The following is a 25,092-nucleotide window of genomic DNA, read 5'->3' on the forward strand; positions in this document are numbered from 1 at the left end:
ATTACATTTTCAGTAGTAACCAGATTAAAGCAATCTTGAAACATCTGAAAATAGATGTTTTCAAAAAGGCCCGTTGGCTGAAATTCTTCCTCTAAGCGATCAGTCATATAAGATGTCTCCATCCACATCTCCGAAAAATAAATAGCCAACTGTTCCTGATCTTTCTGTCTACATCCATTCTTCTGGATCCCCTCTGCCTAGGTCTCCACATTCTTGCCCTCTTGTCCCACCTGAACACAGGGTGTGGGTGAGCATCAGTTTGCCCTCCATCAACTTGGAGATATATATGAACTGATATAATTTACTTAGAAGGAGAGATCCTTGGAGAGACAAGAAATAGCAGCCTCCTGAAGAAACAGTAGGAAGAAATGGAGAGGAAAGAATGGATTGATAAGGATTGGATAATCAAACAGCCATGGGAGATGAGCAAAGAGATGTTTGTATCCACTAAAGGAATAAATGAGAGATGAGAAAGGAACAGGTAGTTATGTACAGTTAGATTTTTAATTGGCCTATGAACATTTAGGCAGGATAAGGAAAGCTGTATCCATTCTCTCCCACAAGTCAACCTTCCACTTTGAAACTCACATTCAGTCTGGTGTCAAGGAACAAGTTACAAACAGTTGATGTGACATCTCAGGGAGAGCATCCAGGAACGTTCAGAAATGTTTTTGGTTTTTTTTTCCCATGAGTTCATTTTGTTAGGAAGGAGGGTATGAATGTGGACCAAGTTTATATCCTTTCCTTAATAAGAGTGACCTGGAGCATTTGTGAGCTGGGGCAAAATCATGCCCTCATTAGCCTCTAAGACAGGTGAGAGAGCAGGGCAGCTCACTCATCTTGTATTTCCTTTGTGGAAAATGGTGTTTGAGGACCAACCTTCTAAAATAATTTGACATGAAGTTTGTTAAAGTAGCATCACAGCAAAAAGTTAATTTATTCAGAATATCTAATTTTGAGAAATTTCCACATAACACAATTACAGGTCAGCTCTACTCTATTGAAATACAGGCAATTAGAATATCTGAGGCTTCATCTCATATTTAATAAAGCATCATGGGAAAATCACTGGGGATGTTCCCAGGGCACTGAATTCAACATCATCGTACCCAGGGTCCTCTTTCTGCCCCTGGAGCAGCCAAGGGCTCTCTCCTCCTTCCCCAGGATCAGCCACCTCTCTGGAGAAGTTCAGAGAACAGCCTGAAATAGTAAAGAGAAGTTTGATTAGAACTGAGACACAGGGATGGGAGAGAGCCCTATGGTGGAAGGGGTCAAGCAAGTGGTGATGACAAAGCATCCCTGGGACCCAGGTGTGGGCAGGGAGGCTCAGGGTATTTCACTTGAGTTACAGTGAGGATGGATCCCAGCTGTCCTCTCAGATCCAGTCCATGTGGTCTCTGGGGCCTCAGTTCATGTGGAAACCCTGCATCACAGGAGATCTGTGCTCACACAGGAGCTCCAGGAAGACCTGCTTCCAGGCCACACAATAGCAAGGAGATAACTCACAATGGTAAGAATCATAAAAAAGAATTTAAATGTTCTCCTTTCACAGGTGATAGATGTGAATTCTCAGTAAGAGGGAGACTGGAGACAGGAAAAATCTGAATTCCTCACTCACAACCTAAGTCTGATCTTGGCTGACTTGACTCCTGCTCCAAATGTCCATAAATACTATCACAGGTGCAGCCACAGATGGCCCCTCCCCAGAGACCACACAGGCCATCAGATGGAGAATACTCTTTTCTAGAGAATGAGTGTCTTCTCGCAGCTACTGAAACATCTGGAGCAAATTAGATCTTAGCTGATCACAAATTCTGAGTCTATGATCCACCACCATGGCTTAATGTTAAGGTCACTGTATATCACAGACTTTGCATTTATCAATGTTAACATATAAGCAGAGTTCATCTTAAAATATAAACATACTTTACACAATTCAATACGTTTGTTTAAATCTCTACCTTTATGTATAAATTCAGTTCACTTCAGTTGCTCAGTCGTGTCTGACTCTTAGTGACACCATGGACTGCAGCACGTCAGGCTTCCCTGTCCATCACCAACTCCTGGAGCTTGCTCAAACTCATGTCCATTGCATTGGTGATGCCATTCAAACATCTCATCCTCTGTCATCCCCATCTCCTGCTTTCAAGCTTTCCCAGCATCAGGGTGTTTTCTAGTGAGCCAGTTCTTCGCATCAGGGGGACAAAGTACTGGAATTTCAGCTTCAACATCAGTCCTTCCAATGAATATTCAGGACTGATTTTCTTTAGCACTGACTGGTTGGATCTCCTTGCTGTCCAAGGGACTCTCAAGAGTCTTCTCCCACACCACAGTTCAAAAGCATCAAATATTCAGTGCTCAGCCTTCTTTATGGTCCAACTCTCAGATCCATACATGACTACTGGAAAAAAACAGAGCTTTGACTAGACAGAACTTTGTCAGCAAAGTAATGTCTCTGCTTTTGAATATGCTTTATAGGTTGGTCATAGCTTTTCTTCCAAGGAGCAAGTGTCTTTGAATTTCATGGCTGCAGTCATCATATGCAGTGATTTTGGAGCCCCCAAAAATAAAGTCTCTCACTGTTCCCACTGTTTCCCTGACTATTAGCCTAGAAGTGGTGGGATAAGATGCCATGATCTTAGTTTTCTGAATGTTGAGCTTTAAGCAGTTTTTCACTATCCTCTTTCACTTTCATGAGGCTCTTTAGTTCTTCTTCACTTTCTGAAATAAGGGTGGTACCATCTGCATATTGGAGGTTATGATATTTCTCCCGCAATCTTGATTCCCACGTGTGCTTCATCCAGCCTAGCATTTACCATGATGTACACTGCATATAAGTTAAATAAGCAGGGTGACTATATTCAGCCTTGACATACTCCTTTCCCAATTTGGAACCAGTCTGCTATTCCATATTCTGTTTTGACTGTTGTTTCTTGACCTGCATTCAGATTTCTCAGGAGGCAGTTAAGGTGGCCAGGTATTCCCATCTCTTTCAGAATTTTCCACAGTTCATTGTGATCCACATTGTCAAGGGCTTTGGCATTGTTAATAAAGCAGAAATAGATGTTTTTCCGGAACTCTCTTGCTTTTTTGATGATCCAGCAAATTTTGGCAATTTGATCTTTTGTTCCTCTCTCTTTTCTAAGTCCAGTTTGAACATCTAGAAGTTCACGGTTCATTACTGTTGAAGCCTGGCTTGGAGAATTTTGAGCATTAGTGTGCTAGTGTTTGAGATGAGTGCAATTGTGCAGTAGTTTGAATGTTCTTTGGCATTGCCTTTCTTTGGGATTGGAATGAGAACTGACCTTTTCCAGTCCTGTGGCCACTGCTGGGTTTGCCAAATTTGCTGGCATATTGAGTGCAGCACTTTCACAGCATCATCTTTTAGTATTTGAAATAGCTCAACTGAATTCCATCACCTCCACTAGCTTTATTCATGGTGATGCTTCCTAAGGCCCACTTGACTTTGCATTCCAGGGTGTCTGGCTCTAGGTGAGTGATCACAGCATCGTGGTTATATGGGTAATGAGCGTCTTTTTTCTATAGTTCTTCTGTGTATTCTTGTCATCTCTTCTTAATAACTTCTGCTTCCATTAGGTCCGTAATAATTCTTTCCTTTGTTGAGCCCATCTTTGCATGAAATGTTCCCTTGGTATCACTAATTTTCTTGAAGAGATCTCTAGTCTTTCCCATTCCATTGTTTTCTTCTGTTTCTTTGCATTGATCACTGAGGAAGGCTTCCATATCTCTCCTTGCTATTCTTTGGAACTCTGCATTAAAATGGATCTATCTTTCCTTTTCTCCTTTGTCTTTTGCTTCTCTTCTTTTCTCAGCTATTTGTAAGGCCTCCTCAGACAACCATTTCTCCTTTTTGCATTTCTTTTCCATGGGGATGGTCTTGATCCCTGCCTCCTGTACAATGTCACGAACCTCCCTCCATAGTTCATCAGGCACTCTGCCTATCAGACGGAATCCCTTGAATCTATTTGTTACTTCCACTGTATAATCGTAAGGGATTTGATTTAGGTCATACCTGAATGGTCTAGTGGTTTGCCCTAGTTTCTTCAATTTAAGTCTGAATTTGGCAATACGGAGTTCAAGATCTGAGCCACAGTCAGCTCCCAGTCTTGTTTTTGCTGACTGTATGGAGCATTTCCATCTTTGGCTGCAAAGAATATAATTAATCTGATTTTCGTGTTGACCATCTGGTGATGTCCATGTGCAGAGTCCTGTCTTGTGTTTTTGGAAGAGGGTGTTTGCTATGACCAGTGCGTTCTCTCGGCAAAACTCTGTTAGCTTTTGCCCTGCCTCATTGTGGACTCCAAGGTCAAATTTGCCTATTACTCCAGGGATCTCTTGAGTGCCCACTTTTGCATTCCAGTCCCTTATAATGAAAAGGACATCTTTTTTTTGGGTGTTAGTTCTAAAAGTTCTTATGGGTCTTCATAGAACCACAGCTTCAGCTGTTTCAGCATTACTGATTTGGCATAGACCTGGATTACTGTGATATTGAATGATTGGCCTTCATGTGTGAGACAGTGGAAAGATATTATTAAAACACTTGTTCCACCTTTGAATTTGGTTCACTTCAGTTCAGTCACTCAGTCATGTCTAACTCTTTGTGACCCCATGTAGCACAGCATACCAGGCTTCCCTGTCCATTACAGACTCCCAGAGCTTGCTCAAACTCATATCCATCGAGTCAGTGATGTCATCCAGCCATCTCATCCTCTGTCATCCCCTTCTCTTCCTGCCTTCAATCTTTCCCAGGATCAGAGTCTTTTCTAAGGGGTCAGTTCTTCACATCAGGTGGCCAAGGTATTGGAGCTTCTACTTCAGCTCAGGCCTTCCCATGAATATTCAGGATTGATTTCCTTTCAATTGACTGGTTTGACCTCCTTCTCATCCAAGGGACTTTGAAGAGTCTTCTCCAACACTACAGTTCAAGCATCAATTCTTTGGCACTTAGCTTTCTTTATAAGTATGCTCAATTAATCAATAAGTTTCTCTTTGGTCATGACACAATGCATGAGGGATCTTAGTTCCTTGAGCAGGGTTGGACCTGGGCCCTAGCAGTGAAAGTGCAGAATCCTAACCTCTGGACTGAAAGGAAATTCCATAATCTATAAATCTTAATGCAAGTATATCACATATAAAGTGAAGTTTATGTCACATTATGGAGACATAAATGTCAAAAGCAGAGTGATTCCTCACTCCCTGCAAGGAGTGTGACAGCATTAAATATGGCATATGGTCAAGATGATGCTACCAAATGTATGAGATTACCTCTATTTTGAATCTCCAGGGAGGCTGGGCATTGAGGAGCACACATTCACTCTTTCCAGATAGAAAGAGTGCAGGAGATCACCTGACCCCACTCACCTGTCTGCGAGGACTTCACCCCATCCTGCTTCTCTGGGGGCACTTCCTCCTCACTCCCCTGAGAGGCAGGAGGAGTTCCAGGCACTGGGACCTCTTCAACATCATCGTAATTTTCAGCAGGGACATCAGTCCTCAGATCTGGGGATTCCAAGAGCAGACAAGGGAGTGTATGAAACCACAGTAAGTGGGTTGGTCTGGGGAATACCTAAGATCCCTTCTGACCCAGAGTTTCTGAGTTTCTGAAGAGAGGCACCAGTCACTCCTTGTTTCAAAAGACTTTTTTCTCTAAGACCATGTTTCATTTTGATGTGTCCATAAGCCAAAACATGATTTTACATACCTTCATATTTTCTTGTATAAACTACGTATCTCAAAGCAACTCTTCCACCATTGAGCATTGCTAAAGGACTTTGACAAATTGCACTTTACAGATGTTATTTCTTTTAAACATTGTGTGCCTATTGTGATTCCCGACACAGAGAGACCAGCCCCGACGTGAGACATCACAGAACAGCCAGAGAAGGAGAAGGAAGAACACCATCTGGACACAAGGGATGCCTCTGGTCCATCAGAGGAAAGCCATTCCCTTTAAATCTCCTCTCCATGAGGGAAACTCTCCTCCCCAAAGCCCAGCCGAGGCAGGTCCACCTCTATTTCCTGGAGCGGGTCTGTAGTCACTGTTTTCATCACCATCTCTGGTGTAATACGGCCGTTTAGTCAGTGAGTCATCTGACAGGAAACCTCGAGTGGAGACAAACATCACACAACACACAGAATGACCCTCCCCACACCCACGGTACTTGTGTTAAGGCTGAGAAGGGACAGGCCTGGCTTCTGCAGTGTAGACAGTGGCTGGGAGATCACGGGGCTCTGAGAGGCCATCCTGCCACTTTGGAGTCTCTGTGAGACTGGGGCACACATGAGGTCTGCACATGCTGAGAAGATGCGCACAGCCAGTGGGTGGTGACAACCAGAGGCCCCAGGAGGGCAGACAGAGACACTCACCTGGGCTGCCCAGACCTTCCTTCGGTGTCACAAGGTAATTGAGCTCCTCATACACAGCTTCAGCAAGAGCATCTTCATAGCTGGATAAGGCTGAGAGATTCCCCAGCAGGTAAGAGAAGCCGCCCCAGACACCCTGGTCCAGCAGACCCACCCTTCCTCTCCCTGGTGCTCACACGGGGGCTGCCAGGACCTCAGCATCGTCTCCCACCACGTGCACCATGTCAGCACCTTCTCCCCTCGTCTGACCCTGAATACAGCTCAGCGCCAACTCTGTCTGGTCTCACAGGAGAGGCCATGACTTATGAGAGTTCACGCCCCAGCCCTCTGTCTACTCAGCCCTGAGAGCTCAGCACGGAGCACATGGAGTCTGCAACTCAGAGCAGAGACCTAGCCCAGGCTCCCCTCCTCACACATGCCCCATCTCCTGCCTCCACACACACTCCCTGATCCCCAGTTCCCCTTGCAGCCCACCTCTGCGCTCTGCTCTCCATCTGAGCAGCTGAGTCACCAGGATGATGAGGACCAGGAAGAGAAGGGCTCCCAGGATGAGGCAGAGGACCCCAGGCAGGGAGAAGATGCCAGGGAGAGGATTTGAGGTTGTTCTGGTACCTAAGGAGAATAGGAAAAAGGGCTGGAGATAGTCTTGGGCACAGAGAAATCCCCTGTTTCAGCATTTTCAGGAGCTCCAGACAACAGTGTCCCAGCCTCAGACAGTGTCAGTGCTCCCCCGGGTCTCGTCCTGAGACAAGTCAACTCCACTCTGGCCAGTGTGGCCCAGAGGCAGAGCTGGGGATTGTCAGGGAGCTGCCCTGCCAAGACAGCCTCTGAGGACCCAGCTCATCCCTTCTCCTTGGGCTTCAGGAGACAGAGCATCAAACAGCCCAGGGACCCGCACCTCACTGATGAGGAGCAACACTCAAGGGCAGGTGGGAATTCCTTAGATTTTACAACATGGGAACCAGACTTCCTTGGATGCCGGGCATGAGAACTTTGACTCTGGGCATCAAGGCAGGGGATTTCCCCAGTGTAATGCCCTGGCTCCTCCCCAGCAGGCACAGCTCCTCAAACTCTTTCCTCTTTTGAGTTGTCAGGGAGCCCACAGAACAGGTCGCCAGTATTTTGAGTATTCGCTCCTGCCCGTACCTGCTGTAGTCGCGGGCAATGTTGTCCTTACACCTAAAGAGAAAAACAGCAGTGTGAGGAAGAGGAATTGGCCAGAATGCAAGGCAAACCATTTTTCCCTCCTGAGCCTGAAATCACCCCTCAGTTTCCACAACACCAGTCTCCAGTCCTCCCAGCTCCCCCGTCCTAGATCAGAGCCCCAGCACCCGGACACTCTCTGAACACAAACTCCCCACCACGCCCGGTCCAGCCCACTGTCCCCGCGCTGCCCCAGCTCACCAGGGACGGACCCCGCGCCCCTCACTCACCAGAGCACCTCACACCAGCATCCTCCTCGTGCTTGCAGTCACTCTGCCCCCAGGGATCCGCAGCACAGTCCCACAGGGAGGACTCCCGGCCCCCGCACCGCACCTCGTCCAGCCAGATGCTCCCGTTTCCAGGGCCAAACGCCGCGGCCCGCACGGCTTCCAGGGCCGGGCCACAGCCCAGCTGCTGACACACCACCTCGGCCTCTGCCAGGCTCCAGGAGTCATCGCACACGGTGCCCCAGGAGCCGCTGTGCCAGACCTCCACCCGCCCTGAGCACTCGCTGTCTCCTCCCCTGAGCCGGAGCTTCTCTCTGTCTGAAAAGGCAGCAGCCCCTCCTGTGACTCCCCTGGTGGGAGGAAGGAGCCCCTGGAGCCCTGGGGAGGGGCGGGGCTGACGTACCTGTGCAGGGGGCAGCAGCTGGACAGCTCTTGGGTCTTCTTCCTGCAAACAACAGGGAAACAGTGGATCAGGGACAGTTGGGGGCAAGTAGTCTTGCCCCAAATAAGATTATCTAAGGTCTGACTCAGTGCAAAGGACACATGAAAACACAGGTTCATTATCTCCTGGGATGAAACATTCACTGCATCTGATCACCAGCTGATATTACTTTAAATATTTACTTGTTAATCAGTCTTCACATTCCCACAGCAAATATAAACACAGACATCTACGAATGTACACACACCGTTCTGAATGAAAATTCCATTAGAGAAAGGACCTTGTATATCTTATATATGCCATGTTTCTGCTGTCAGGACAGTGCCTGCACATTGTAGGCACTCATTCACCAAATATCTATGGAAAACCATTTCTAAATACCAGATAGGGGCTGGATAAATATTTATTAAATGAATGAATAGACAAATAAAATTCAGTGAAATAAAATTTGTTTTTCTTAAATTCATACTAATCAGTGAAATAGTAAACCAAATATACATTAATGGTAACAGTCTATGATAATAGTTCATATTAAAAATAATCAGTCCAGAAGTACAGAGTCAATTTATATTCAAAATCTCATGTACATAATTTTAATGGAAAATTATTAGATAGATTATAAACTACTCTTACCTATTATTCAATGTGACAAGTGGGCAAGTGAAGACTACTGTTGTAAAAGGAAACTCTCTTTTTAAAATTTATTTTTAATTGGAAGATAATTGCTCCACAATGTAGTGTTGTTTATGTGTGTGTGTGTGTTAGTTACTCAGTCATGTCCAACTCTTTGTGACCCCATGGACTGCAGCCCACCAGGCTCCTCTGTCCATAGGATTTTCCAGACAAGAATACTGGAGTGGATTGCTATTCCCTTCTCCACTAGATCTGCCCTACCCAGGGATCAAACCCAGGTCTGTCACACTACAGGCAATTTCTTGATCACTGAGCCACCAGAAAAGCCCGTAGTGTTGGTTAGGAATCTTTTTTTTTTTTTTTTAATGAGTAATGTGATTTTATTTTATTTATTTATTTTTATTATTTTTTTCCATTTATTTTTATTAGTTGGAGGCTAATTACTAACATGGAATTTAGAAAGATGGTAATGATAACCCTATATGCAAAACAGAAAAAAGAGACACAGAGATACAGAACAGACTTTTGGACTCTGTGGCAGAAGGCGAGGGTAAGATATTTCGAGAGAACAGCATCGAAACATGTATATTATCTAGGGTGAAACAGGTCTCTAGCCCAGGTTGGATGGATGAGACAAGTGCTCGGGCCTGGTGCACTGGGAAGACCCAGAGGGATCGGGTAGAGAGGGAGGTGGGAGGGGGGATTGGGATGGGGAATACATGTAAATCCATGGTTAGGAATCTCTTAAAAAGAGATTTCCTTTCCTGTGTAATTACAGGAAAGACTTAGTAGAATTCTGAGAAGATATATGTACACATAAATGTACACACTGAGTAAGCCAGAAATTTTTGCAATAGTCAAAAAAAGCCTATCAAGAAAAATTTGTATTGAGTAGATGCAGAAATAATAAACAAAAGACTGAAAATATATATAAAACAATTGAAGCTGAGAGAAATAAATATAAATTCAAAAAATCAGAAGGGTAAATAGTACCTGTCTTAAAGTATCAATATTTATATATTCTTTCCAGATCATCCTATCAAAACTCCTACCCGCTTTATGCAGAGAACCTCTGAGAAAACGATGGCAGGAGCTCTATGAGCGGGTTGCTCATTCTCATGGTCAAAGATTTTACCACCTCTCAATTCACGGGGTTTCATTGTAGGAAAAATATCATCAATCAAAGGTCTCATAGTTTAATGCCTCTTTGGCCTTCAAATGATAAAGACAAAGAGATGAGCAAAGAGAGACAAGGAAGGGAGTGAGCCTCTGCTTTTGAAGTATCTGTTCCCACATTCTCTTAGCTATGGGTTTCAGGCAACATCCAGCATACCATTCAAGGTGTACCTGAATGGGGTGTGTGTGTTTGTGTATGTGGAGGGGGAGGGAAGGAGAGAGAGAAACAGAGAGAGAAATGTTGATGGAATAAGGTGCTATGGTTTAACTATTTGTCGCCCTCACCAACATTTATTTATTTCATTCAAAATTTATTGCTGAAATCTTAATTCCCAATGTAACAGTATTTAGTGGTGGAGACTTCTCAAACTATTCCAAAAACAGAAGAAAGGAACACTTCCAAATTCATTTTATGAGGCCAACATTAATCTCACACCAAAGCCAGATAAGGACACCATGAGAAAAGAAAATTATAGGCTAATACTCTGATAAATATAGGTGCAGAAATAATCAACAAAATATCAGAAAACTGAATTTGACAATACATTAAAAGAATCATACAAAAAAAAAATAATCATACACCATGATCAAGTGATATTTTTTCCAAGGATGCAAGGATAGTTCAACATTCACAAATTAATCAATGTGACACACCAAATAAACAAAATGAAGGTAAAAATCATATCCTCAAAGGATGCAGAAAAAGTGTTTGACAAATTCGACATCCACTTATGGTAAAAATTCCTTTACAAAGTAGGTATAGAAGGATTGCATCTCAACATAATTAAGGCCATGTGAAAAGTACATAGCTAACATCATACTTGACTGTAAAAAACCAAACGCTCTTCCTCTGAAATCAGACACAAGACAAAAATGTCTACTCTCACCACTTTTATTCAACTTAGTTTTGGTAGGCCTATCCAGATCCATCAGGCAATAAAAAGAAAATCAAGACATCCAAATCTGAAAGGAAGAGGCAAAATTGACACTCTAGCACATTGAAAACTGAAAGTGTTAGTCACTCAGTCATGTCTGACTCTTTGTGACCCCAAGGCCTGCAGCCTGCCAGGCTTCTCTGTCCATTGGGATTCTCCGGGCAAGAAATCTGGAGTGGGTTGCCATTCCCTCCTCCAAGGGATCTTCCTGACCCAGGAACTGAACCCAGGTCTCTTGCATTGCAGACAGATTCTTTACCATCAGAGTAGTGAGGAAAGAAACCCCCTTACATGATATTGTATGTAGAAAACACTAAAGACGTCACCAAAAATATGAGAACTAATACACTCAGCAAAGTTGTAGAAAGAAAAATCTGTATACAAAAATAATATGCATTTCTTTATACTAACAACAAACTGTTATAAGTGAAACTGAGAAAACAATTCTATTTACATTTGCATGAAAATGAATAAAATATCTAAGAATAAATTTAACCAAGGAGGTGAAAGAACTGTACACTGAAACTATAAGACATTGATGAAAGCTACTGAAGATGACTCAAATAAATGGAAAGATATTCTGTGCTCACGGATTGGAAGATCTAATATTATTAATATGCCCAATCTACCCAAAGCAATCTATAGATTCACTGCAATCCTTATCAAAATTCCACTGGAAATTATCACAGATACAGAAGAAACAATCCTAAAATTTGCATGGAACCACAAAAGATACTAAATACCAAAGCAATCTTTTTTTTTTCTTTTTTTCCCAATTATTTTTATTAGCTGGAAAATAATTACTTTACAATATTGTAGTGGTTTTGCCATACATTGACATGAATCAGCCATGGATTTACATGTGTTCCCCATCCTGAACCCCCCGCCCACCTCCCTCCCCATCCCATCCCTCTGGGTCATCCCAGTGCACCAACCCCGAGCACTTGTCTCATGCATCCAACCTGGACTGGCTATCTGTTTCACACTTGATAATATGCATGTTTCAATGCTGTTCTCTCAGATCATCCTACCTGAGGTGGATGATACTGGAGCCCATTATACAGAGTGAAGTAAGCCAGAAAAAAAACACCAATACAGTATACTAACGCATATATATGGAATTTAGAAAGATGGTAATGATAATCCTATATACAAAACAGAAAAAGAGACACAGTTGTATAGAACAAAGCAATCTTGAGAAAGAATAACAAAGCTAGAGGTGTCATGCTTCCTGATTTTAAACTATATTACAAAGCTATATTAATCAAAACAGTATGTTCTTGGTATAAAAATGGACACAGAGATCAATGGAACAGAATAGAAAGCCCATAAATAAACCCACATTTCAATGGTCAATTAATTTTTGACAAAGAAGCCAAGAATATACAGTGGCAAAAGGACAGTTTTTTCAGTAAATGGCATGGGGAAAACTGGACAGCCACATGCAAAAAATGAAACTGGACCACTATCTTACACTAGTCACAAATATTAACTCAAAACAGATTAAAGACTTGATCACAAGTCATGAAGCCATAAAATTTCTACAGGAAAAAAACAGAAAGCAAAATCCTTGACACCAGTCTTTGTGATGATTTTTTTGGATTTGACACCAAAAGCAAAGGGAACAAGAGTAAAAACAAGCAGTTGTGATGACATAAGGCTAAAAATCTTCTGCCCAATTAAGGAAACCGTCACCAAAATGAAAAAGCAACCTATGGAATTGGAGAAAATATTTGCATATTATATTTCTGGTAAGGATTCTTATCCAAAATACACAAGGAAGTCATACAACTCAGTTGCAAAAAAAAAAAAAAAAAAAAAATCTGATTTTTAAAAAATGGGCTGAGAACCTGAATAGACATTTTTTTAAAGAATACATACAACTTGCCAATAGGTACATGAGAACGTGCTCAACAATATTCATCATCAGAAAATAAAAATCAAAAGCATAATGAGATATCACCTCATATCCTCTGGAAAGGCTTTTATCAAAAAGAAGAAATAACAGGCGTCGAGGAGAATATGAAGTGACAGGAAAGCTTTTGCACAGTTAGAGGGGATGTAAGTTGGCGCAGCCCCTATGGAAACAGTATTGAGGTGCATCAAAAATTAAAAATAGAACTGCCATATGATTTGGGATTTTCACTTTGTAGTATTTCTCTGAAGGAAACAAACACACTAACTTGAAATCCCAGTGTTCACTGCAGCAACATATGTTCAGTTGCTAGGTTGTGTCTGACTCTTTGCAACCCCACGGACTGCAGCATGCCAAGCTCCTCTGTCCTTCACTATCTCCCAAAGTTTGCTCAAATTCATGTCCACTGAACTGGTGATGCTATCTAACTATCTCATCCTCTGTGGCCCCCTTCTTCTTTTGCCTTCAGTATTTCCCAGCATCAGGATCTTTTCCAATGAGTCAGCGCTTCTCATCAGGTGGCCAAAGTATTGGAGCTTCAGCTTCAGCATCAGTCCTTCCAGTGAACAGTCAGGGTTGATTTCCTTTAAGATTGATTGCTTTGATCTACTTGCTGCCCAAATGACTCTCAATTCAATTGTGGCATCCAAGCACCACAATTCAAAAGAATCAACTCTTTGGCATTTAGCTTCTTCTACAACCCAGCTCTCATGGTCAGAGATGACTACTGGAAAAAAATATAGCTTTGACTATATGGACCTTTGTCAGCAAAGTGATGTCTCTGCTTTTTAACACTCTGCCTAGATTTGTCACAGAGGAGCAAGCCTCTTTTAATCTCATGGCTGCAGTCACCGTCGGCAGTGATCTGGGAGTCCAAGAGAAGAAAATCTGTCACTGTTTCTATTTTCTCCCCTTTATTTGCCATGAAGGGCTGATGATCTTAGTTTTCAGAATGTTGAATGTTGAGCTGTAAGCCAGCTTTTTCACTCTCCTCTTCCACCCTCAACAAAAGGCTCTTTAGTTCCTCTTCGTTTTCTGCCATTAGAGTGGTATCATCTGCGGATCTGAGGTTGTTGATATTTCTCACAGCAATCTTGATTCCAGCTTGTGATTCTTCCAGCCAGGCATTTCCTATGATGTTCTCTGCATATAAGTTAAATAAACAGGGTGGCAATATACAGCCTTGATGAACTCTTTTCCCAATTTGGAACCGGTCAGTTGTTTCATGTCCAGTTCCAACTGCTGCTTTTTGACCTGCATACAGGTTTCCCAGGAGGCAGGTAAGGTGCTCTGGTATTCTCATCTCTTTAAAAATTTTCCACAGTTCATTGTGATAAACATGGTCAAAGGCTTTATGTAGTCAATGAAGCAGATGTTTTTCTGGAATTCTCTGGCTTACTCTATGATCCAACAAATGTTGGCAATTTGATCTCTGGTTTCTCTGCCTTTCTAAACCCAGCTTGTACATCTTGGAAGTTCTCAGTTCACTTACTGCTGAAGCCTAGCTTCAAAGACTAAGCATAACCTTGTTAGCATGTGAAATGAGCCCAAACTTGCGGTAGTTTGACCATTGCCCTTCTTTGAGATTGAAATGAAAACTGACCTTCTCCAGTCCTGTGGCCACTAATGAATCTTCCAAATTTGCTGACCTACTGACTGAAGCACTTTAACAGTATTACCTTTTAGTATTTTATAGCAATATATATGAGTCAAACAATGTAACTCTTCACTAATAAATGAATAAAGAAAATGTAATATAGACATATATCTGCCCATAAAAAAGAAGAAAATCTTGCCAGTTTCAGCAACATGGATGGACCTTGAGGGCATTATGCTAAGTGAAACAAATCAGACAAAGAAAGAAAAATACCATATAATCTCATTTATATTTGTAATCTTAAAACAAAAAGCAAGTTCAGAGATGCTAAGTAGATGGTGACTGCAGAGGTGGGGGATTTGGTGTGGGCAAAGGTAATCAAAAGGTATAAATTTGAATTATAAAATTAATAGGTGAAGAGATATAACATACAGCATGGTGACTATAGTGAATACTGTATTGTCTATTTGAAAAATGGCGAGAAAATACATCTTAAACATTCTCATCAGGTAAGAAAAATATGTAACTATATATATGGATATATATATATGGATATATATATAGATATAACTAGACTTACTGAAGTGATCATTTATCAATACACACAAACATATAAGCATTATGTTGTACACAGCAAAAAATATAATGTTGTATCAATAATATCAATTAAAAATTTTTAATAAAGCAAGTTTGGAACATGTTGATTAAATTTGCTCCATCCAAACTTCATTTTATAATCTCAACTTAAACCCATCACTTAGATTTTAAAATATTAAATCTCACTAATAACATCCTACAGGGTTGGGACAGAAACAGAAAGAGACATAAGTCACCTGCACATGAGATGTAGGCTTCCTCCTTTGGAGAGCATGAACTGAATTTCCATGGGCTGGAAGGACACTGCCAGAGAGAGGTATCAGTTTTCCGACACTGAATTAAATCTACCCACCGGGGTCTAGAACCTTCCCTGAGACCAACAGAGGTGTTGACACTTCCACTGTCCCCACAGCCAAGCTGTCTGCAGATCATGGACACAGTGACACCATCCATGGGGCTGTGGCAGACACTGCCCCAGGTCCCGTTGTAGAAAACTTCCAGCCACCCAGCACACTGCTGGTCCTCGCTCACCATCCGGAGGGCCAGGAACTCTAAGATCGAAATGGAGAAGACAGGACACAGTGAGCCCTGCACTCAGTGCTCCGGGTTTTCCTGTCTCCCCAAAACTGTGAACACTCATCTGTGACCCAGCTGAGGAAGTAAATCCACTAGATGACCAGAGTGAAACTTGTTTCCTTTTTACTTGACTTTGTCCATTTGTGTCTGTCTTTCTAAATATTTCTACCAACCTGATGTGGTGGATAAGAACTGTGAGGAAGACCAACCTGGACACCTGCAGGGAGAGGGAGCTGGCTCCTGCTTCCTGACAAAACATCTAAAGAGTGTATGAAAGGGATGTGATGTGGAAAGTGTGGAGGCAGATAGAATAATGGACCTGTGACTATTTCCTTACTGGCAAAGGGGACTTTACAGGTGTGATTAAGGTATGGACCTTGGGATGGTAAGACTAACCTGAAATATGGTGGATTAACCACCTGAGCACAGTCTAATCACATTCTTAGACTCACTATCCTTTAAAGTGGAATCCTTTTCCTCGTTCTGGCTAGAGGGACATGTGAATATGGATAATGGTTAGAGAGGTGGAGCATTGCTGTTCTGATGATGAACAGAAGGGGGTTATGAGTGAAGGAAGGCAGGCAGTTTCCAGAAGCTTGAAAAGACAGGAAACAGATTCATTCCCAGAGGCTCAGAAGTGATGTGGCCCTGCTGAAACATTTATCACAGTCCAGTGGGATCCCTGCTGGACATCTAAGGCACAGAAGTGTAAGGAAATAAATATGTTGTTTTAAACCATTAACAATGTGGCAATTTGTCATAGAACAAACAAAAACTAGCACAGTGGCTTTAAGACTTCTCTACCATATGTGCCAGAAGGGTGAGCCCTGATTTCAAGAAAAACTGTGAGAAAAGGCTCTGCCAGGAAACACTACTGAGAAGAAAGGACCAGAATCTCAGTTGCTGCAGGAGGCAGTGAAAGGACCTTGTCTTCACGTCTGCTGGAAAGACGCGCTCCATGGGGGGAAGCCGCCTTCTCAGGTCCTTTCAGCATCTCTCCCTCAGGGCTCAGACCCCCGTTCTTCAGAGCCCCACCCCTCCCCCAGCCTGTGGGCAGTGTGCGGCGCAGACCTGAGCAGATGACCCCCGCGTCCTCCTTGTGTCTGCAGTGGTGCCGCCCCCAGCCTCGGGAAGGGCACCTCCACACATGGGACTCCTTTCCTGTGCAGTTCAGGTCGTCCAGCCAGATGGGCCCTGATCCTGCCCTGAAGTGAGCAGACCCCGTGGCATTGAGGGCGTCTCCACAGCCCAGCTGCCTGCACACCACGCGGGCATCATCCAGGTCCCAGCCGTCATCACAGATGGTGCCCCAGGAGCCCTGCTCAAGGATCTCCACTCTCCCGGCGCAGGGACCGCCCCCGTCCACCAGGCGGAGCTGTCTGCTGTCTGAGGAGAGAGAAATGGGACAATGGGGCGGTGACCTGGGGAATGAGAAGGGTCTTCTGTCCTGTGGGACCCTCACCTGAGCAGTAGGGGGCGCTCTCCTCTGAGGATGCAGAGCCTGTTGGTTCAGACACAAAGCGGTTGCACCGGGGCAGCACCTGGGTCTGGTTTCCTGAAGAAACAGCGATGATTAGAGGGTTGGGAGGGTTAAAGAACAGGAAAGTCAGTTAAACTAAATAATTTTTAGGAGGGGAGGAGAGTTTGGGGGAAAATGGATGCATGTATATGTATGGCCGAGTCCCTGGCTGTTTACCTGAAATTATAACAACATTGTTAATCGGCTATACCCCATAGAAAGTAAAAAGTTCAAAAGAAAAAAAAATTTTTTTAATAGTGACCTAGTGATGGAGCTGAGATGAAAGCTGTAAGATACCAGTGAAGTTATAATCTTAGTGTTCTCTTTCTCTCTGAAGAGCCCTGGTCCTGACAATGGCACAAGTCCTCTTTTAAGTCAAACTTTGCCCTAAGAATGAGTTAAATAATTTGTTCTATCCTTAAGTCTATCCCTTAAATAGAAGAAGCAAAATAAAATCCTTTCTGAAGGAGTTGTACAATTTTTTATCTACAATGTTTGTGATTTTAAAAATACTTAAATAAAAGACATCTCATGGAAAACCAGGAGGAAAAAGAAACATTAAAAAATTTCCCAGGGTACTTGGCTCCTAAAGTTACCTGACAGAGAATTTATTTTATTTAATTTTATTAATTTTTATTTGAGTATAATCACTTTACAATGTTGTGGTAGCTTCTGCAGTACAGCAAATTTAGTAAGTTATATATATATATATATACATATGGGCTTCCTAGGTGACCCAGTGGTAAAGAATCTGCCTGCCAAACAGGAGACTGCGGTTGCATCACTAGGTTGGGAAGAGCCTTTGGAGAAAAAAATGGCAATCCACTCCAGTATTCTTGCCTGAGAAATCCTATGGACAAAGGAGCATGGCAGTCCATGAGGTCACAAAAGAGTCAGGCACAACTCAGTGACTAAACAACAACAACTATATATATATATATATATATATATATATATATATATACACATATATATGTGTGTGTGTGTGTATTTATATATATATATAGCCCCTCTTTCTTGGATTCACTTCCTATTTAGGTCACCATGGATCACTGAGTAGAGTTCCCTGTGCTATAAAATAGGTTATTATTTATCTATTTATGTGTGCGTGCATGTTAAGTCACTTCAGTCGTGTCTGACTCTGTGACACTACGGATTGTGGCCCGTCAGGCCCATGTCTATGGGATTCTCCAGGCAATATATATTTTACACTTAGTATCAATTGTGTAGAGCTTCTGAGTCTGGTGGCTCAGACAGTAAAGAATCCGCCTGCATTGCGGGAGACCTGGCTTTAATCCTTGGGTTGGAATGTCCCCTGAAAAAGGGCATGGCAACCCACAGTAGTTGTAACAATTTACATGCTCATATGTAGGAGGATTCCCTTTCCTGCACATCCTCTCCAGCATTTATTCTTTGTGGATTTTTAAATGATAGACATTCTAACTGGTGTGAAGTATTACCTGACTGTAGTTTTAACTTGCATCTCTCTAATAATTAGAGATGTTGCATTTGTTAGCCATCTGTATGTCTGGAAAAATGTCTATTTAGGTCTTTTTCCCATTTTTTCATTGGACTGTTTGGTTTGTTGATATTGAGCTGTTTGTGTCTTTGAAGATTAACCCCTTGTTAGTTGCTTCATTGGCAAATGTTTTCTCCCATTTTGAGAGTTGTCTTTTTGTTCTGTTTATGGTTTCCTTTGATATGTAAAAGGTTTTAAGTTTAATTAGGTCCTTTTTAAAAATAATTTTTTTTGTTTTTATTTTCCTTAGGAGGTTGATCAAAAAAGATCTTGTTGCAATTTATGTCAAAGAATGTTCTGCCTATGTTTTCCTCTAAGAGTTTTATAGTCCGACAGAGAATTTAAATAGCCATGATTAAACTGCACAAAGAATTAATTAACACGATGTGTATCTTGGCAGAGAAATGATAACAAAAAAAAAATGAAAATCTACAGCTGAAAAAGTTAACAGCTGAAATTAAGAACAAGAGAATGAGTGTATCAGCACATTTGATCAGCATAAAGTAGAAATAGTAAAATGGAAGATCAGAGGATAAATATTCCTCTCTTTAGAAATGCTTGTCATATGGTAAGTGCCTAGTTAATAATGCTATATAGCAAAATCTCCCCCCAAACTTAGCAGTTGAAGGAATTTATTTTTTAATTTTGCTCATGATTTCCTGGGTCAGTAACTTGGGAAAGACTCAACTTGGCAGTTCTATCTTTGGGGTTTCTCATGTGGTTGCACTTAGATGTCATCTGGGGCTGACATCTCTAAAGCTTTGAGTGAACTGTGGTTTTGTAAGGAAATTCCCAGAAGTATTTTTGTTGTTGTTGGGAGGGAGGGATAAAGGAGCATCATGTCTGCAACCTAATCCAGACAGATTTTACACACTCAGGGAGAAACAGGGCAGGAGAGGGACAAATAAGGAGAGAAAGGGAAAGCTAGAACAAGAGAGAGAGAGAAAAGAAAGAGGGATGAAAGCAAAATACTAATCTAACATTTGGGGAATCCAGGTCAAGTTCAGAGAGAATTCATTCCTAGAAAACCTTCACTGAAGGAAATACTAATAACATCAAACCCATAAAATGCCTAGGAGAAAACCTAGTTAAACATGTGCAAAACATCTGAGAGAAATTCAAGACCTAACTGAATGAAGGGATATATTTTGTCAGTGAATTGGGAAACTCAATGTTGTCAAAGTCAGTCATTCTCAAATTTCTATACAGATTAAATCTAACCTCAATCAAATTCCCTTGTGTGTGTGTGTGTCTGAAACATGACAAGCTGATTCAAACTTTATGTTGCTATTGTTCAGTCACTCAATCGTGTCTGACTCTTTGTGACCCCAAGGACTGCAGCACACCAGGCTTCCCTGTCCATCATCAACTCCCAGAGCTTGCTCAAACTCATGTCCTTTGAGTCAGTGATGCCATCCAACTGTCTCATCCTCTGTCATCCCCTTCTCCTCCTGCCTTTAGTCTTTCCTAGCATCAGGGTCTTTTCTAGTGAGTCAACTCTTTGCATCAGGTGGCCAAAGTACTGGAGCTTCAAAAATGTATACAAAATACAAAAACCAAGAATGACCAAAGCAGTAGGCAAGAAAAGCAACAACATAACTTCTTTAAATTAAAGTTACCCAGACTTACTATGTGTGCTTAGTCAGTCAGTCGTGTCCAACTCTTTGTGACCCAATAGAGTATAGCCTGCCAGGCTCCTCTGTCCATGGGGATTCTCCAGGCAAGAATACTGGAGTGGGCATTATCAGAGAAATGCAAATCAAAACCACAATGAGGTACCATTACACGCCAGTCTGGATGGCTGCCATCCAAATGTCTACAAGCAATAAATGCTGGAGAGGGTGTGGAGAAAAGGGAACCCTCTTACACTGTTGGTGGGAATGCAAACTAGTACTGCCACTATGGAGAACAGTGTGGAGATTTCTTAAAAAACTGGAAATAGAACTGCCATATGACCCAGCAATCCCACTTCTGGGCATACACACTGAGGAAACCAGATCTGAAAGAGACAGGAGAACTCCTATGTTCATTGCAGCACTGTTTATAATTGCCAGGACATGGAAGCAACCTAGATGCCCATCAGCAGAAGAATGGATAAGGAAGCTGTGGTACATATACACCATTGAATATTACACAGCCATTAAAAAGAATTCATTTGAATCAGTTCTAATGAGATGGATGAAACTGGAGCCCATTATACAGAGTGAAGTAAGCCAGAAAGATAAAGACCAATACAGTATACTAATCCATATATATGGAATTTAGAAAGATGGTAACGATAACCCTATATGCAAAACAGAAAAAGAGACACATATGTACAGAACAGACTTTTGGACTCTGTGGGAGAAGGCGAGGGTGGGATGTTTCGAGAGAACAGCATTGAAACATGTATATTATCAAGGGTGAGACAGATCACCAGCCCAGGTTGGATGCATGAGACAAGTGCTCAGAGCTGGTGCACTGGGAAGACCCAGAGGGATCGGGTGGAGTGGGAGGTGGGAGGGGGGATTGGGATGGGGAATACATGTAAATCCATGGCTGATTCATGTCAATGTATGGCAAACACCACTACAATATTGTAATTAGCCTCCAACTAATAAAAATAAGTGGGAAAAAAAAAGAATACTGGAGTGGGTTGCCAGGCCCTTCTCCAGGGGATCTTCCCAACCTAGGGATCAAACCCAGGTCTCCCACCTTGCAGGCAGATTCTTTACTGTCTGAGCCACCAGGGAAGGTTTAAGACTTACTGTAAAGTTACAATAATTAAGAAAATGCGGTGCAGGTGCAAGGAGAGACAAAGAATACAGTGGAACAGAATAGAGAGTCTAAAAAATGTATTCAGACATATGTGCCCTTTTTCTTATCACAAAGGTGACACTGCAGTGGGGAATAGTCTTCTCAGAAAAAGATTTTGAGTGAACTGGATACCCATATGAAAACATGACACTTGCCCCTTATCCTACAGAGATGTCAATCCTAGAAGCAAAATACAATTATATGCAAAAAAAAAAAAATACAATTACACTTCTGTGAGATACTCTCAGAGAACATTTTTGTGATTTTGGACTAGACAAAGGATATAAGGAACTCTGTGGATTAGAATAATGGACTGGTTCAAAACTGAGACAGAAGTACATCAAAGCTGTATATTGTCACTTTGCTTATTTAACTTATATGCAGAGTACCTCATGCAAAATGCTGGGCTGGATGAAGCATAAACTGGAGTCAAGATTGCTGGGAGAAATATCAATAACCTCAGATATGCAGATGACACCACCTTTATGGCAGAAAGTGAAGAGAAATTAAAGAGCCTCTTGATGAAAGTGAAAGAGGAGAGTGAAAATGTTGACTTAAAACTCAACATTCAAAAAACTAATATCATGGCATCTGGTCCCATCACTTCATGGCAAAAAGATGGGGAAACAGGGACAGACTTTATTTTCCTGGGCTCCAAAATCACTGCAGATTATGACTGCAGCCATGAAATTAAAAGATGCTTGCTGCTTGGAAGAAAAGCTGTGACCAACCTAGACAATATATTGAAAACAGAGACATTACTGACCAAGCCCATCTAGTCAAACCTATGATTTTTCCAGTAATCACATATGGATGTGAGAGTTGGACCAGAAGGAAAGCTGAATGCTGAAGAACTGATGCTTTTGAACTGTGGTGTTGGAGAAGACTCTTGACAGTCCCTTGGATGGCAAGGAGGACCAACCAGTCAATCCTAAAGGAAATCAGTCCTGAATATTCATTGGAAGGACTGATGTTGAAGCTGAAGCTCCAATACTTTGGCCACATGGTGGGAAGGACTGACTCATTGGAAAAGACCCTGAAGCTGAGAAAGACTGAAGGAAGGAGGAGAAGGAGACGACAGAGAATCAGATGACTGGATGGTTTCCCCAACTCAACAGATATGAGCTTGAGCAAGCTCCAGGAGATGGTGAAGGACAGGGAAGCTTGGCGTGCTGCAGTCCATGGGGTTGCAAAGAGTCGGACATGACTGAGCGACTGAACGGAACTGACTGACTGAAGGAGCACTACATGTACAGAGAAAAAGTCGATAAGTCAAACCTATGATGCGTAACTTGGCTCATTGAAGTACAGCATGCCATTAAGAAAATAAAAATATAAGACAGAATTAAACACACAAAAATCATAATAAATATTTCTTCCAAAAGTCATCATCATGGTAATTTGCACCATTGTATTTGTAAGGTCAAGAACTGGAAATAAACTCAAATCTCTGCCATTAGTTGAATGGTTCAATGCATGGTCATGTGATCATTCAAAGGAATACTCTATCATAATAAAAATGAATACAATGTTGCCATAAACAACATCATGAGTGAATCTCAAACACAGTTTGGAGTCAAAGAAATTAGACACAAAAGAAAACAGATGTATGGTTCTACATAAAGTTCAAAACCTGAGAAAATACTCTATGGAAGTACAAGTCTTAGGTAAGCAGTCCTCCCTGGAGAGGAGGAGGACACAGCTATTGGGAGGCAATAGTGATTCTATGGTGCTATGAATGTTCTCTTTGTAGATCTAGGTTGGGGAACATGACCTAGGTATACACTTATTGTTTGTATTTGTTCTCTATTATTATCCTTAAATAATAATCTTTCATAAAAAATATTATTCATCTAGGCGTTTCTTTCCCTGACATAGCACTCCTTAGCATTTCTTAGCACTTCTTTCCCCTGAAAAAATGAGTGAACAATGAGAATGTTATGGAGCAGGACCTAACGGAGCCTTCTCAGGACAGCCCACCCTCATGTCCTCCACCTGCCTGTTTGTAGAAAAACCTAGCTAAAGAATAAATTTAATCACAGAAATGAAAAAAATTCAGAAACAAAAGAAAACAGTCCAATAGGACAAAATAATAATAGTTTAGCCCTAAACAAACTCAAGGACCTTTAGTTCCTTCTCATGGGCTATAGATAACACTCTGAGCCATATCTTTTGAGCTATTTTGAAGATACTGAAATCCCAAACAGGTGGCAGCAAAAAAAATTACATGATGACCAGACTAGTGGGTTGCCATTTCCTTCTCCAGGGGATCTTCCCAACCCAAGGATCAAACCCAAGACTCTTGCATTGCAGGCCGATTGTTCACCATCTGAGCCAACAGGGAAACCCATAATCTTCATCTTACACAATTCCAAGAATCGGCCTCAAGGAAATGGGAACACAAGGACACTAGAACTGATGATTAATTGTAATTCAAACAATAAAGGTGACACTGATCAGACCTATTTCAAGATGATTCTCGAAGCAAGCTGTGCTATTCTGCAGGTAACCTGTCCCCTGCCTCCACCTGTGCACTCCAGAAATTCCCATTTAAAAACTCTCATGCCTGATCAGCAAGGAGGAGCTGGTTCTTTGTTACATTAGTCCTCTGTCTCCCCAGAACTGCTGGTTTCCTCAATAAAGCTGTCTTAATTTTACCACACACTCGTCTCTCAGTGTTGGATTCTTGAGTAATGAGCAGCTGAAACCTGAGTTCAGTAACAAGACTAAATTTTTCACTACGGAATATCTTTCTTTTTAAGCCTGTTTTCCCTTACTCTCTGCTTTGGGGACATTTCACCCCAGGAGCATCCTAAGTACAGTAGCCCTTCCCTTTCTTACCTGAGCAGATCACAGAGGCCGTGTTGCCATGGGAACAGCCAGGAACACCCAGGGCAGTCACAGGGCATTGCCACAGGAAGGACTCAGCCCCTGAGCAGTGAAATCGGGCTTTCCAGAGCCGATCACTTCCTTCTGCTCCGTTTGGGGTGGAGATGGCAACGCCACAGCCGAGGTGACGACAGACAACATTGGCATTGGCCAGACTCCAGTGGGAGGCACAGAGAGCTCTCCATTGTCCAGAAATATTCATCTCCACCTGCCCCTCACACTGAGAGGTGCCATTTTTCATGAGACGGACTTCTGTGTACACTGACAGAAAAAGAGGATTTCAGCAAAATCTGATTTCTTGTTTAGCTTGCACTGAGTGTACATAGAGGATAAGTCCTGACGTGCATCTCACCTGAACAGACAACCTGAGCAGCTCCACTGTGCTGACACGTGCCCCCTGGACAGGGCACTCTGGGGCAGGACCAGAGCTTAGGCTCCTCCCCCTCACACCTGAACTCTTCAGCCCAGACTCGGTCATCAGATTCTCTGAACGGCACATGTCCCAGGACAGATACAGCCTTGCCACACCCCAGCTCTGCACAGATGACCTGGGCAGTGGGGAGTGTGAAGTTCCCATCAGACACTGGGGTCCAGGCTTCTCCAGAATGCACTTCTACTCGCCCTGAGCAGGGTCCATCCCCTCCAGCCAGATGCACAAATCCTAAGACAAACAAAGAACAACAA

At 42.4% G+C, this 25,092-nt stretch overlaps 1 protein-coding gene across 1 annotated transcript in view; it reads right to left on the bottom strand.

Annotated features, from left to right (window-relative positions):
- Window positions 1-923: 923 nt before the first annotated feature.
- Window positions 924-25,092, bottom strand: part of LOC133043052 (uncharacterized) — a 187,832-nt gene continuing 163,663 nt past the window's right edge. The window contains exons 42-54 of the mRNA XM_061123942.1: window positions 24,761-25,069; window positions 24,361-24,669; window positions 17,148-17,240; window positions 16,757-17,071; window positions 15,346-15,660; window positions 8,218-8,259; window positions 7,818-8,132; window positions 7,531-7,563; window positions 6,859-6,996; window positions 6,388-6,477; window positions 6,031-6,123; window positions 5,383-5,520; window positions 924-1,200 (exon numbers count right to left, since the gene is read on the bottom strand). Of these exons, the coding sequence (XP_060979925.1) occupies window positions 1,055-1,200; window positions 5,383-5,520; window positions 6,031-6,123; window positions 6,388-6,477; window positions 6,859-6,996; window positions 7,531-7,563; window positions 7,818-8,132; window positions 8,218-8,259; window positions 15,346-15,660; window positions 16,757-17,071; window positions 17,148-17,240; window positions 24,361-24,669; window positions 24,761-25,069 (2,336 nt within the window). The 3' untranslated portion in view covers window positions 924-1,054. The remainder of the gene's footprint in view (window positions 1,201-5,382; window positions 5,521-6,030; window positions 6,124-6,387; window positions 6,478-6,858; window positions 6,997-7,530; window positions 7,564-7,817; window positions 8,133-8,217; window positions 8,260-15,345; window positions 15,661-16,756; window positions 17,072-17,147; window positions 17,241-24,360; window positions 24,670-24,760; window positions 25,070-25,092) is intronic.

This window comes from Dama dama, chromosome 22, assembly GCF_033118175.1.
Source record: "Dama dama isolate Ldn47 chromosome 22, ASM3311817v1, whole genome shotgun sequence".
In the NCBI taxonomy this organism is placed as follows: Eukaryota; Metazoa; Chordata; class Mammalia; order Artiodactyla; family Cervidae; genus Dama; species Dama dama.